At 31.9% G+C, this 15519-nt stretch overlaps 1 protein-coding gene across 1 annotated transcript in view; it reads right to left on the reverse strand.

Moving 5' to 3' along the window:
• Window positions 1-15519, reverse strand: part of CEP290 (centrosomal protein 290kDa) — a 144479-nt gene that overhangs the window by 60269 nt on the left and 68691 nt on the right. Inside the window, exons 15-20 of the mRNA XM_012651240.1 lie at window positions 14892-15041; window positions 13062-13177; window positions 10718-10820; window positions 10399-10629; window positions 6828-7001; window positions 1568-1679 (exon numbers count right to left, since the gene is read on the reverse strand). Coding sequence (XP_012506694.1) covers window positions 1568-1679; window positions 6828-7001; window positions 10399-10629; window positions 10718-10820; window positions 13062-13177; window positions 14892-15041 — 886 coding nt within the window. The remainder of the gene's footprint in view (window positions 1-1567; window positions 1680-6827; window positions 7002-10398; window positions 10630-10717; window positions 10821-13061; window positions 13178-14891; window positions 15042-15519) is intronic.

Below are 15519 nucleotides of genomic sequence, written 5' to 3' on the forward strand. Positions count from 1 at the left end.
CTGCAAGTAGTGATCAAGTAACTAACAAAAGAATCACTTCATCAATCAGTTCTTTACAGGATGAGAGACCCATTCAAGCAACCCTAAACAACTTGAAGAAAAAAACTGCACTATATATAAATATATAAAGAACATAAAACCCCTTCTCCATTTTGCATTGTGCTCAATTCTGACAATGAAAAGAAGTGCATTGCAGGGGCTGAAGCAGATTAGCCACCTGATGTTCTTAGGTTTGGAGTTTTCTTAAAGAGAGGGATAGAATACAAAAGCCCAGCACCAACAAATTCCTAGATGAAAAAAGCTAACAACGTGATATTTTTAAACAAACAAATAAGGGCAATGGGAAATAGGGAAAAGCTCTTAAAACTTCAGTGATATAAATCCATGTAAGGAAGAGATTAAGGTACTTGAAAATAATGGAATTTAAGTATGGAATTTGGCACTTACTAAAGTGAGAGAGGAGAAACCGAACCAAGAACCTACTAAAATCGTATATAATACTCTTATATTTTAGTTTAAATGAAAGTCAATTCATATTTAATTTTTTTGAGTTAAAAATTACATTTCTAAAAGTAGAAATCATATCTGAGATTTCCTAATGTGAGGCCTTTCTAAACCAAATGTCTTCATTACCAGTTTAATAGAACAGCTCTATTTAGTAACAGAAACCTCGAATAGCTCCAAAGTCTAGAAAACTAACAAAAATATCTTATCCAAAGCAGCAAATTTATTTGAAAATTATAAAGCACAATGGCATGAGATAAAATTATCAAAGTATTCTTAACCAGGATAACCATTTGATTATCTAATAAGGAAAACCTTAGCAAGAGCTACAAAAATTTCAATACCTTCTGAGACAGTAATATCTCTGTTACATATACATGAAGATGTTCATTGTAGCATTATCAGCAATAGCAAAAATAAGAGCTAGTGATTTAATCACTCAGTAGAAATGAATATTTACATTTATAAGTGTGATAAAATGAGAGTATTTTTGCTATCTACTAAATACAGTATATAACGAATAACATGTTTATTATAATTTAAAGCATATAAAATATGTAAGCACATATAAGGAAAAAATGCGATTGTATAACAGTGGAACTATGGGCAATACAAATGCAATACAAATTCTTTTCAAATTTTCTTTGATGTTTTATGGTGATCTTTTCACTTAAAAGTATCAAGAGATGTATAACTTACATAACTTACACTCTGTGAAAGAACTCATAATATTATTAATATTAAACTATCAGCAGTTTTGATTATTAAATAGTTCAAAATAGCTAATGCTTAGTCATAAATTTTTAACATGTATCATTTCATTGGAAACAAATCTAATTCAAGAACTGAAAACCAAATTTTGGTGGGGATTAGTACTGGATACTATTCATTAATTACCGGCTAAGTTAAAATGTTAAGCAAAGAGTTCATTTTTTATAAATCAGTACTTCCTAAATATTGTCTAAATATTTCATTTGTATTTGGTAGAGAAAAGGAATTTTAAATGAAAAATATTTACTATTAGATCTTAATCATTTTATATGATCAGAGTCATAAGACTTACCTAATTTAGTTTCTTGTTCCCAGGCTTGTTCAATAGTGTGAAGTTTTTCCTTGGTAATCTCCAGTTCTTTATTTATAGCCTCTATTTGTTCTTTTAAGGATATATTTTCACACTGAATAACATCATTAAGAAACTACATTGTAATTTAAACCAATAACACAAAGTGATATTCTCTTAACTTTATGTAATAACTTTGAAAACTTACAATCTAGTTTTTTTTACAAAATTAGAATTTCTTCCATATGTATACACATATACATATATATACACATATGGTAAGATATTATTTTAAAATAATCATCAAAATACTGTGTTTCTAACATGTGGCCCTCAACTTTTGAGTATTAGCTTCTACCATTAAAGTTGTACATTCATTTTGGCAAGCTCGTTTTACAACCTTCACAAACTGGTGCTTACTTACTTCCTTCAATTAGTTACTGAGCATCCCTAACATGCTGTAAGTGACAGATACTAAATGTTTATAGTGAAAGAAACATATAAAATTCTGGCTTTCAAAATTCTGACCATTTAGTGTCTGTGTGCATGTGTGTGTGGCAGAAGTTGGGGAGGGTGTGGAAGGCAGCAGATAATAAACAGGTAAGCAAACAAAAAATTCATTAAAAATCTCAACATCTAGAGAGAAAAACACAGGGTACTGAGCCAAGGAACGATAAATGGGTGCATATTTAAATAGAGTAGTTGAAGAGGGTCTTAAGCACCTAAGCAGTAATATTTAAGCTGAAGTGCGAGGTCTGAAAAGGAGCCAGTCTTGACAAGAAATCAGCCATGGAAAGATTTGATGTATTTACTGGTCAATCCAGATGCTCTAAAAGCAAAACAGGGTTTTGGAATATTAGACAACCTCAGAAGAGAAAAGGTCTAAAGCAGGAAAAGATGTGGGGTGTTAGAGGACTTGAGTAGAGTAAGCAAAAGTAAGAGTGAAGAGTGGTTTAAGATAAAGTTGGAGAGGCGATCAGGGGCCATAGCAAGCAGGACATGGTATGCCAAGATAAGAAACAAGAATTTAACAGAATAATAGGAAATAATTTGAGGATTTTAAGGAAGTAGCTTTAAACAATCATTTCGCCTGTGATGTGGAGAATAAATAAAGAAGTAAATAAAAAAATCAGGGAAACTAGTCAGAGAGACATTGTAGAAGTCCAGATTAAGTGACGATGCTGGTTAGGACAAGGGTGGTATCAGTGAGGATGGAGAAAAGAGGACACATAGGAATTACATTTGGGAAATCAATATGGTAGGGGAAAGGAATGAATAAAGAATAACTGTAAGGTAGCTGCCTTGACTATCTGGGTAGATAAGAGCAGCATATATTGAAATAAGAACAATGATGAGAGAAACAGAAATCAGGAGTTCATTGTAGATATGTTAAATTTGAGATCCCCTTGAAACACATAAGTTGTATAGTAGGTAATTCTGTACAGTGGAATAGAAGAGCTGTGAGAAAAAGTTAGGCTAAAGACATAAATGTAAGAGTTAGCAACATAAATGTAATATTTTAAGTTCCTTTATTTTTTCTTTCAACAAATAGAATGTTTACTACATGCCAGGTACTCTACGCAATGGATTTCAATGGTAAATAAATTCCATCCTAGAACTTGTATTTTAGTGGAATAGCTGGAAAATAAGCCAATATATATAATACAATGTCAGGTAATGTGTTATGAAGAATAATAAAAACAGGGTAATGAGATTAAAAAGAGAGGATGCTATGATGAAATACGCAAAATAAGGGACTAAAATGAGATATTTTTCTGGTAAAGTACATAATTACAGCCAATTTTAGATACTGTGAATACACGGAGAGAAAAAAAAGAGGGCTGAGGATGTTTTAAATAACTTTTAACCCATTTTTTTCTTCCTTCCATCCTCTTTCACAGGATAACCCTAATCTTGCTCCAAATCCCATTTTCTCACACCTACCCCAGTATTTTACTCCCTCACTTATTACCACTCTCATCTCTAATATTTATCACTCTCTCCTTATTAGTTCTAAATTTTCTTTCCCTCTTCCCTGAAATTTCATTGTTCGTATTTATTACAAAAAAACCCCATAAAACCAAACAAATCCCCTTCTTGATTCTACCTCAGTCAGATAATTTCTTATTTCTTCTATTAAATTTCCAATTTTTCTATTGTTTTATTATCCATCAGTTTTTGTATTTCCATATCATCCACTCTGTTCTTTATATTTTGAAATCTGATTTTCATCACCTCTATTCTCATGAAACTTTAAGTCTCAAAAAGTATCAATGATTTCCTAATCACCACATTTGACGACCTCTGCGCTGTGACTCCGCACCATTAATCACTCTTAGGTCAACAAATCCTAGCTCAAACTCTGTGCTAAACAGGAGATGGTAAACACACAAAAATAAGTTAAATAGAGTTCCCCATATTCTCGTAAGGGAGGCAGACATAGAAACACATACAATATGAGGTAATATAAATATGTACTACGTACAAAACCACATATAAGATATAGAACTAGTATAGACAGAGGAGTGACTTTATTCCATAAAGATCCTTCAGGAAAAAGGGTAATGTCTGAATAAAGTTTTGAAATATGAATAGAAATTCACTAAGCATATAAACTAAAAGAGGGAAACAGTTTTCTAGACAAGGGAAACAGCATGTTCAAAAGAACATATGTAAGAAAGAACACTGTGCTGCAGAAAACTGGTAGCTCAGTTTCTAAAACATAAATTGCAAAACTCCTTAGGACATGAGTTAAGTAGAAGAATAATTAGAAAAGGAGCTTGATTTTTACCCTTCAGGTGATTTGGCAGTTTTTTAATAAGTTTTAAGGAAGGGAGTGACATGGTCAGATTCATGTTTAGAATGATCATTCTAGTAGCAGTAAAGAGGATGTAAAACTCCAGATAGAGATATGAGTAATCCCTGCCACAATAAAGATAATAAAAAATAAAACTAACACATTGCCAATAGGGATATATTCCTAGAACAGATGTTTAGAATTATAACTGCAATGCAGAAAGTACAGGAGAGAAAGAGATACAACGAACAGGCCTCTTCCTTGGCTTACGGGTCTGTGATAAAGAGTGTAGAAAATAGCCTTGAACATACTGAGTTTGAGGTAGCTGTCAATCAGCCTAATAGAAAATTCCTTGAAAATGGTGTCTGTTGACAGTTTAAAAGAAAAAAAGGACCACAAATTTTTTGACATTCCTTACATTGAGAGGTGGGGGCTATGTTCTCCTTCATTATCTTGGCAGCTTGTGCCTGCTTTAAGCAATGGAAAACAGCAATGGATAACACTATGTCACTTTGAAAGCTAAACCATATAAGGTATCACGTTTCCACCTTTTTCGTTAGAGCACTAGTGCTACAGTCCCGAGTAGTCATGTATTCATAAGAAGTTCAACTACTCTTAGATTACCATGCTGTGAGGAAGCTCATGTGTATAAAAAAGACACATGTAGATACTCTAGTACTAAACAATCTCAGCTGAGAATCAGCCTTAGTGTCATACCAGCCCAGATGCCAGATAAGTGAGTGAAGAGAAGCTTCCAGATGATTCTAGTTGCCACTGATGAGTCACCCTTACTTTCTCAAGTCTTCCCAGCTGAGGGATGAGGCCCTACAGAGCAGACAAGCCATTCTCACTCTGCGCTATCTGAATACTGGCCCATAGAATCTATGAGCAGAATAAAAACGGTTGTTTTACACACTAAGTTTTCAGGGTTGTTTTGTTGCACTGCAATAACTAGGACAGAGGCATTTAACACATTTTGTTGAACTGAGGTAATTAACTTAGTATATAAATACATATATAAAAAGACAAAGATTAATTATAACATATCAAATTTTTTTAAATTTTGAGGAAAGATAAAAAATATCCTTTTGGAAAATGATAAAATAGAGTTAAAAATTACTCAATGATATGTTATCTACAAGAAATGTCTTGCCTAGGATTTTCTAATGCTAGAGAGGATAGGACAGAGGACATGGAGAATGGGGAAAAAAGAAAATAAATTACTACCACACCTAAACATACAGAATTTTCTATAAAAATTAACATAATCATCTCTCTCTGGCAAAAGTAAAAAAGTAAACTGATCATGATTACTTCTAGATAGTATTAATAAATAATGACTCAATTTTGTAGGAGTCATTGAAAACTACAGAATGTTTTAATTTATTCAACGTATCTCTCTAAGCAAGCAAAGGCTTTTTTGAGCTAAGAGAATTAGATCTCATTCCACTCTTTTGAGAGGATCTTAAAAGACAATAAGGCAAAGAACATAAGTCCCTATTTCTGATGAGGAAGGTGAACAAATCAGCAGCTTGGTTTGCCTATAATAAAAGGCATGGAGGTCAAGTGGCTATAAGAGAACTATAAAGTCCATATTCACAGTTTAAATGAAATTTATGATACCCCACCCTACTTTTTTATATCTCTAAAATAAGAAAGGACGGAGACTTGTAGAGCTCATCCATGGTCCAGGAAGAGCCATAAATGTCATCCACTTTTGGCTACATCAATCCTAAAGAACAGAATTCAGGAACCATGAGAGAACAGTTTGCTCTGACAACAGGGGTAAGAGAAAGGGATGGGTATTTAATGGATACTTACTCCTCCTTTGATTACAATACCCTATCTGTTTCATGCTCCTTTTTCTTTTTTAACACACTGACTGCCATGTGAGTTGTATTTAACTCAGGCTAGTTTTGAGCCTGGAGCTTCATGAAGCAAAACCCTGCAGTTGGTTCCTGAAAGTCTTACTTGTTGATGTTCTTATTGTTACAATTAATATGGACAATTTAATTCTAAAAACACGGATTGCCTTGCATATAACTCATGCACAGAAAACAATAAAAAGAAACAAATTAGAAAAGATCGTTTTGTTTTAGTGAAACACCGTGGCCCCAGGGAAAAAAAATTTTTTTTCTACTGTGGCAGTCAATATGTGAAGTGCGTGGTTGAAAAGGTTCGATTCAGCTAAATCATGCAAGAGAGCTGAGGATGACCTGAATGAAGTCCTCTGGAAGTCATTCTGCAACTATAAATAGATATGTTATAAATGTGTGTGTGTGTGTGTCTGTGTGTTGATATTCAGGAACAAAATATTTAGAATAAAATTGTTACCTATGAATTACATCTCTGTTAAATTTACTTAGAGACAAACTTTATATTAAAATCTGAAAATTCCCCCAAAACACAAAGACATCATCAAAAATGGCTTAAATATCACAAAGTTCAAGGATCACACAAACGTACCTCTAGGTGTTCTAAGTTATCTGTTCTTTGAACAAGCATATTATCTTTTTGCAAGATATCCCTGTATTTAGCAGTCAGTTCATTGTATTGTTTATTGGCCAGTTCTAGTTCAGACAAAGAGACACTGTTATCTACAACTTTTTGGAGAGCTGCAATCTTGAAAATGGCCATTTCCTATGTAAATAAAGATACACTGAGTTATGTTTGCGTATTTTTTGGGAAACAGTAGCCACTTTTGAGAAGTATAACACAAGATAATATAACTAAAAGCAAAAGAAATTTTAAAATCATTTAGAAAATACATGATTTCCCATGAGTAAAAATATGCAAGAATATTAATTTCTTCCATATAATAAATGATGGTATTTTGAAATTTTTAATCACAGTAAAAATAAAAATAAAGTAAATCCTCTTATAACTCCTGTCATAGTATAATAAAATTCAATTAATTTGAGAAAGTATAATAAACAGCAGCAAGATAATATATCATTCAGAATGTATCTCTGGATGGCTCTTCTAAATTTTTTAAGATCAAAAAACAACTTTTGATAGTTGGATGGCAAAATTAGCATTATGATAAGTAACCTTTATAGTTAGTTATTTCTGCTTATTATAAGTTAGACAGATTAGCTTTGTATCAAAAGAAAACCTTGTTCACATAAAGAAAACATTATTTAAGGGAAAAAAACTTCCTATCATAGTTCTCTATAATAAATAACGTCAAGGACTTTCAGTTATTTGCTTCATGTTCTATTCATCAGCTATACAGCTATTCGAAGATACTTTATTATTAACACCAAGAAGAAATGTTTGAACGTTTAGTTCTCTCCAGCAAACTGCTCTGTGATAAGCAAAAAAATTACATAGAAAAATACAGTGAAGAGTGTGATGGAAGCTGATTAAGAAGTGGTACAAAGGAATAACCAAATTTAGGAAGTGAGGAAGAACTTAGGGTTATAATTCATTCTGAAGTATAGTAATGATGGAAAAATATTTTTAATAGGGCTCCAGATCTCATTTTGACAGCTTTTCTTCTCCATCTAAAAAAGTATGCCCTATTCTACCTTACCCTTGAGATTCAGTTTTACTTTTGTGAGAGGAGAGAGGAGTAGATGCGGTTCTGTTTCCCATCCCTTAAAAATATCTTTTTCATGGCTCCAATTTTGTAAAAAAAATTAAAAAATCAAGTTGAACGAGCAGGTTGAAGAGAAAGAAAATTCCAGTTTTTGTTTTCCTTTCTATCTCAAATACTAACTGTATTTGTAAAACTCTAGATCCTAAAAAATCTAACACAAAAATAAAAACAAGAACATTTCTTACATCTCAAAATTTCCTTATTACATGTCAGAATAAAAATAGCTTCCATTTTACAACAGGTTTCTTGTTGCATCCACGATTCACCTTTAAGATCACCCCGAATATAAGTTTATCAGCATGACAATATCACCTATTACTATCTTTATAGTGGATGGTAAAGTTCTCAAGTTCATTTTAATTTTACTTTAAATTCTGTGTTCATATGATTCTGTCTAAATTTAGTCATGTAAAATGAACATTTAAATGCTCAAAAATAAGTTATAAGATGTAAAGCAAGGTGCAGAAGAGTGTACATATGATGTAACCTTTCCTGTCTTTATTTATGTTTGCAAAAAGATACATTAGAAGGATAATCAGTTATCTACACAGCGTGGGGCACAATAAGGTGAAAGGTACAAGGAAAGAAGATTTCTCTGATTAAATCTTTTGAATATGTAAATGTTTTATATATTCGAATTTATTAAAAAAGAAAACAATTAATGCCTACAATTGAAAAAATGGAAAATAAATGAGTTTAACTATACATCAAATATATAACATAACCACATGAAGAGAAAGATTATTTCAAGTAACTGTAAGATATGTTACTTTGCCTACACATCCTCAGTGAGATATATTCTAAAGAAAAAAAGACCTGTAAGGAAACCTTAAACTGTGTCTGTTAGCCTTGCTTTTGTTGTTATTGTTAACACCAACACAAATATTATTTTCAAATTAATGTATGCATATTGTAGGATAAAAAAAAATTTTTAAAGTTAATAACCAAGATTTTCCATGTAAGAAAAAAGAAATACAAGCACAAAATCGAACAACGTTAGCAAAAACCCCATACTATTTACTTACCCTATGTTAAATTTGAATTGGAAATAACAACATGAACTCATGGTTTAGATATATACATATTTTCCTAATTTGTCCACTGGAAGGGTCTAGTAGAAATGACACTCCAAGAGCAATGATGCCCAGTGGCCAGTTTTTGGTATAGAAATGCTTTCCCCCCTAAAAAAAAACTAGGGCTCTTTAGAGAAATGGCTTATTCCAAGTACAAACAGGAAATATATAAAGTAAGGCTAAGACATTTTGTTGTACCAGAAAACAAACCAAGCTTTGAAGCTTGGCTCAGAAACTAATGAATTTTTGTCAAAAGGATTTAAGAGCTAACTTTAAAGAACTCCCATTGGCCCAAGCTGAGACAAAACATTATGACTCTAATTAACTAAAACACACTGAATATTTAAAAATCTGTGAGTCTGTTATGATACTGGAAGAGAAAGCTGAGGGGAGAAAAAACAGGTAGAAGCAGATTACACCAACTGCGTATTCTGAAAACTAGTAATTAAAATGAAAGAATAAAGCATTTGTCTTGTCTTTTTAGTAGGAATTATACTTTAAGAACACCAAATAGCCTGAGCTAATGAGGAAAAGCTCTTTATTTTATAGAATGTCTGTTAATAAATGTAAAAACATAATATAACTAGAAAATTAGGATTTTTGCAACTCCTAGTGAAATAATTGAGTCAGGCAACAATTATCAGGGGATGCTAAAATCATTAGGAGGACTGAAGAACTCGTTAATTTTATGGTACCAAAATATCACCAAACAGTAACTAAATCACTTAATAATGGAGGTACGTGGCTGTCTTCTTTAACATAGTTATCAATCACGACACATGGAACAACCAGATACTCGTGAAGTGATGAAATATAAGGTACAAAGCATTACTTATGAATTATTCTGATCAAGTTTAATCTGGCTCTGACAAAGGCTTAAAACTAACTTTCAGTAAATGTAAGTGATAGAGGAACAAAATGACACACATGAAAAATCAGATAAATCTTCAAACATTTTTCCCAGAAAAAAACCAAGGGGATTCTATATTAAAAAGATTTATGACATGTAACACACAAATGCAATAAATACATGATCCTTGATTGGAAACCGAGGAAATGTGACATTAATCTGGATATTAGGTAATATTAGAGAATTACTGTCAATTTTGTTAGGTATGATCAAGTTATTGTGGTTACGTAGATAAAAAAAGACTTTAATTTTTTTTAGAGATGTACTCTAAAATATTTAGGGTAGAATTTTCTGCAATTTAAACATTCCTACAAAAAACAGATGAAGCAATTATGGCAAAATGTTAGTAAGTGGTATTAATCCAGGTGGTGGGTGTTAATGATTCTATCCTATCTTCTGCATATCTGAAAATTTTCATAGTCAAAAACAAAATAATACAAGAATCAGAAGTACCTTAAATCTCTGCAAACATCCAATTTTTTCACAAACTTCAGCCTCTATTGACAACAACTCATTCTTCTGTTTCCCATTTTCTTTTCTAAGTTGTCGCTCCATTTCTACCAAAGTCGTATATTGCCTTATGAGTGATTTTTCATTTACTTGCAAAACAGTCATTTTTCTACTATTTTCTGAAAGTATTTTTTTCATTTCATCTGAATCCATCTGAAGAGCACTGAGCAAATTCTGCACAAAGACATGTAGATATTACTTATTGAATCTAGCTATCTTAGTTTGTACAATAATGTATACTGATTTTAAGTGTTTTACTTACATTATATTCTTTTACTTTTATAGCATCTTGTTGGATTTGATCCTCAAGCTTTCTCTTTTCCTCTTTTATTGTATCAGATTCCGTTTTCCAGGTTTTCTTTTCACTAAAAAAAAAAAAAAAAAAAAAGAAAGACAACATAATAAACCTAACAAAATGTTTTATAGGAAGAGATAACTTTAGATTATAGAAATTTAAAGTTTTCTTAAAAGAAGAGACATCATAGCTACTCAATATCTGATAACACAAGAAGTTAAAATTTCATTCACATAGGGTTCAGCCTGAAATTTTAAAAAAATAAACGCAAGATAACAAAGTTATCAAACTATTTTCATTCTTCCCTGATTCATCACTCTAAAAGGATTACAACATAATAATTGAAGCAGAATCTTATAAACATTTTTTTGAAAATAGAGAAGGACTAAGAAAATCATCAATACCTCAAATGAATTCTAGATATCAAGTCTCAACATTCTGATCCTACTCTTAAATTTGAGTGGTATTTACAAAATATTTAAGAGACAAACAATATTTGAAATCATTAGGCTTAAAAGAAGATAAAGGACACAAAATTTCAGTTAGCCAGGAGAAGTAAGTTCAAGAGATCTAGTGTACATCATAGTGTCTAGAGTTAATAATAATACATTGTATACCTGCAAACTGCTAAGAGTCAATTTTAAGTGTTTTCAGCACAAAAAAAAAAATAAGCATGTGAAGTAATACATAAGTTAAATAGTTTGATTTAACCACTCCACAATATATACATACATAAAACACCACGTTGTACACCATAAATATATATAATTTTACCCCATCAATTAAAAAAGTAACTCAAAAATGTTAATTAATTTTTTAAAAAGGCGTGTAAGACACTATCGCCTACACAAGTCACATATCATAATTGTCTGTAATCTGCCTGGCATAAACCAATTACGATGGCATTATTCTCTTTGTCACGGAATGGTTCAGAATTAGACATGCGACCTAATTCTAGCTCATAAGATCTGAGTTAAAGTCAGCCAAACACCTCTGGAAAAAATGTTTAAAAATAAAGGCTGGATATGGTGGCTCATGCCTGTAATCCTACCACTCTGGAAGGGCGAGCGAGGCTGTGAGCTAGGCTGATGCCACAGCACTCTAGCCCAGGCAACAGAGCGACACTCTGTAATTAATAAATAAATAGATAGATAAATAAATAGATAAATAGATAGATAGATAAATAAATAGATAGGTAGATAATAGCCAAGTACGGTGGCTCACACCTGTAATCCTAGCACTCTGGGAGGCTGAGGTAGGAAGATTGCTTGAGCTCAGGAGTTCAAGACCAGCCTGAGCAAGAGCAAGACCCCATCTCTACAAAAAATAGAAAAATTAGTTGGGTGTCTTGGTGAACACCTGTAGTCCCAGCTACTTCAGAGGCTGAGGCAGGAAGATGGCTTGAGCCAGGAGTTTGAGGTTGCAGTGAGCTATGATGATGCCACTGCACTCTACATGGGGTGACAGAGTGAGGCACCATCTCAAAATTAATAAATAAATAAAATTAAATTAAAACAAAAATAAAAAGTCATGTGGAAAAAAATGCTCCTCTTCTACAATGGGCATGGTTCCATCTTCCTTAAACTCATGTAGCTGTTTTGCAATCATTGCAGGCATTAACAACAATCCCTAAATGTAACCTGCCCTACAACTAGCTTTGGGTTTCTTCTTAGGTAAGATGAAAATCATCCTTAGTGTTTAAATTACCTTTGACAATCACCCTTAGTGTTTAAATCACCTTTGATTAGGTATTCTAATTCCTACTAAAGAAATCATTCTATTGATATAGATAAGATGGCAGAGATAAGAAGTATGTTAGTTCCCTCTGAGCATGTAAGATTAATGATGATGATGAATGATGCTAATAACAGCTGACATTTACAAAGTATTTATATGTGCCATGCACTCATCTGAGCATTTTCATGTAATAATTCACCTACATTTCATAATGACTCTATGAAAAAGGTATTTCCAGCACAGAAATTTACAGATAAGGAAACTGAGATACAGACAGGTGAAGCAACTTGTTCAAGGTCTTATAAATAGTAAATGTTAAAGTCTGGATTCAAACCCAGGCAGAATGATTCCAGGACATGGATGGGCTTATAATCATTAAGCTACACTGTCTATCTAAAAACATTTTCTTGACAGCAGCTACCAGAGTAAAAACAAAAGGGGGGGTTGGGGGGTGATGGGGAAAAGAGAAGAGGCAGGAGGGAAGTACAAAACATGTAAATTCTTTTTAAGTTACTTTCACTATGAACAATAATATACTGCAATTATATTTATAAACTTTTGCTAATACCTATACCTTAGATATTCTTTATATAACAAGCTTTGTTGATGACGAATTACGGCAAATTTTCGGTTATAGCTTTCAAGAGAATCTTCTAAATTCTTTAACTTCTTTTCTTTATTTTCTAGTTCCTAAAAATTGGTTTAGAAATAAGAAAGAAAAAAAGCTTCACAATATATTTTGAATTAGAAAGTATAAACTCATATTCTCACAAGATTTTAGAAAAATATATAAAAGAGAAAAAAAAGTCATCAAACCTGTAAGTAGCACAGATCATTTCTAGATATTTTGGATAACATTTTTAGTTTAAGGCACACGGAATGAGTAATTTGCAAAAAAGACGTAATTTACAACAGGTAAAATTATTTTTATATGATAGTTATAGTAAGCATACAAATTGCCAGATACAATAGTTACTATAAGCATGGATTTTTTTATCAGAATAGTTACAAACTCACCTCCAGTCACTCAGCTATACACCCTTTTGTGAACATATACTTTCATACCCCCACTTAAATTATCCTTTCAAATTACTTCATTTTAAAAATGAAATTGAAACTTAAAAAGATTAAGTAACTTACTCATCATCAAAAACCCATTAGCACTACAGTTGGCAACCATTTAACAGGCACATAAGCCAGGCTTGGTGCCAAATACTTTCCATATAGGCAGATCCAACATTTGAGGTCGAGTCTATCTAACTCCAAAGGTCTTGCCACGTCCATCACTCTATACTGCTTTAGGTTTGAGAGACTAAGTACCTGTTTTAACACTTTGGACAGGTTTTCAAACTCTCATTAGCTGCTCTCTAATCCACTACAATGGTTCTCATGTTTTTTTAATAAAGATGAAAAAACATGAATCTTATCTCAAACAATATGACAATGTCTACTGTCATTACTTGCTGATAGTGTCCCTACATTTCAGAAGAATAAGAGAAATCATAAAGAATGCTAAAATTATACATTTAAAAATAATGATATAACATGAATTATAAAGTAATATTCTAGTAAGTAGTTAAGGTGGCCCCTCACTTAGATAACAAACTCCAGTATCTAGAGAAAGATTAATGTAATTTCCAAATACAAAAATAGGTATTTGATATCATAACTCAACTATTTTCACCAATGGATCATCCAGCAGAAGGAAAGAGGGGCACTTATCATCAAAAACATATTTTCATTGATTCTGAATTACATTTTTGTAATTTTATTTGTAGTGTATGTGATGTTATGAATATTTAAACTTCAAATCAAATAATAAAAAGCATCTCTCATTAAGCGATTTATAATGACCATGATATAGACAGCCAAAATAAGAAACAAAAGCAACACAAGCAGTATAGTATAGTATTCTTTCTTATTGGCTGATGGATTAACTAACACCTTGTAGGTTAAAGGGAAGAAAAAAGACAATTTGGCTTGACGATTTTTTCTGTGGTTAACACAAAAAAGGGAAAAATTCTGATCATAAATCTAAAAAACTTTGTCAGACTTTATTCTCTTGAATTGTTTTCCAAACAGCAGTAAATAAAAGTGCTCATCTTATTTACACATCACTACTTTATAGTAGTTGCTGCTTGTTCTACATGCCAATCATACATTTCATATGAACGACATGCATGTGAACAAGATGTATGAACATCTTTATGTATGAACATGCTTCTCATGCACATGAATGGAATGGAGTAAATTGCTCTTATTTATCATATTCCATATAACATCAAAATCCACTAATAATAGATCTCACTATTATTATTCTGAAACCTCAAAGGAATACATGCAGACTAAATTAAGAAACATACTATCAGTGATTTTTGTTATTCATATGTGAAATTTTCAGTACCTGTAAGAGACGTATTAAGTATTCATTCTGAGAATTAATAATATTGGCACTAGATGGTGCTATCTCATCAGGTAAATCAACTCCTTTAAACACAACATTTGATCCTTCTGATTGTCGTAAAAGACTGGTTTCTTTTTCAAGATGATCTATCTGGAAATAAACAATCCAGCAATGAGAATCACATCTATTACACTCAAAGAAAGACAAATTGAAAAGCAGTAACTTATACTTCATGTTTTTTCTACTTACTACTTTTTAAAAATAGATATGTGAATGCCCTGCCAGTAATTAATTAAACCATACTTTAATTTCTACTTAGAAATGCCTAGGTATAAGACTTAGAATTTTTGTGTTATTTTTTATGTTATAAGGCACTTATTTTTCCACTTAATTTTATAAGAAAAAATCCAAACAGTTTTCCTAATGTTGAAAAAATTCAAGAGGTATTTTATCATAAAGCAGTATTAAAAAAAAAATGCAATCCCTATCAAAATCCCATTATCATTCTTCACAGATCTGGAAAAAATAATTCTACGCTTTGTATGGAACCAGAAAAGACCTCGTATAGCCAAAGCAATCTTAAGTAAAAAGAACAAACTGGGAGGTATCAGTTTACCAGACTTTAAGC

Source organism: Propithecus coquereli, unplaced genomic scaffold, assembly GCF_000956105.1.
Source record: "Propithecus coquereli isolate 6110/MARCELLA unplaced genomic scaffold, Pcoq_1.0 Scaffold350, whole genome shotgun sequence".
Classification (NCBI taxonomy): Eukaryota; Metazoa; Chordata; class Mammalia; order Primates; family Indriidae; genus Propithecus; species Propithecus coquereli.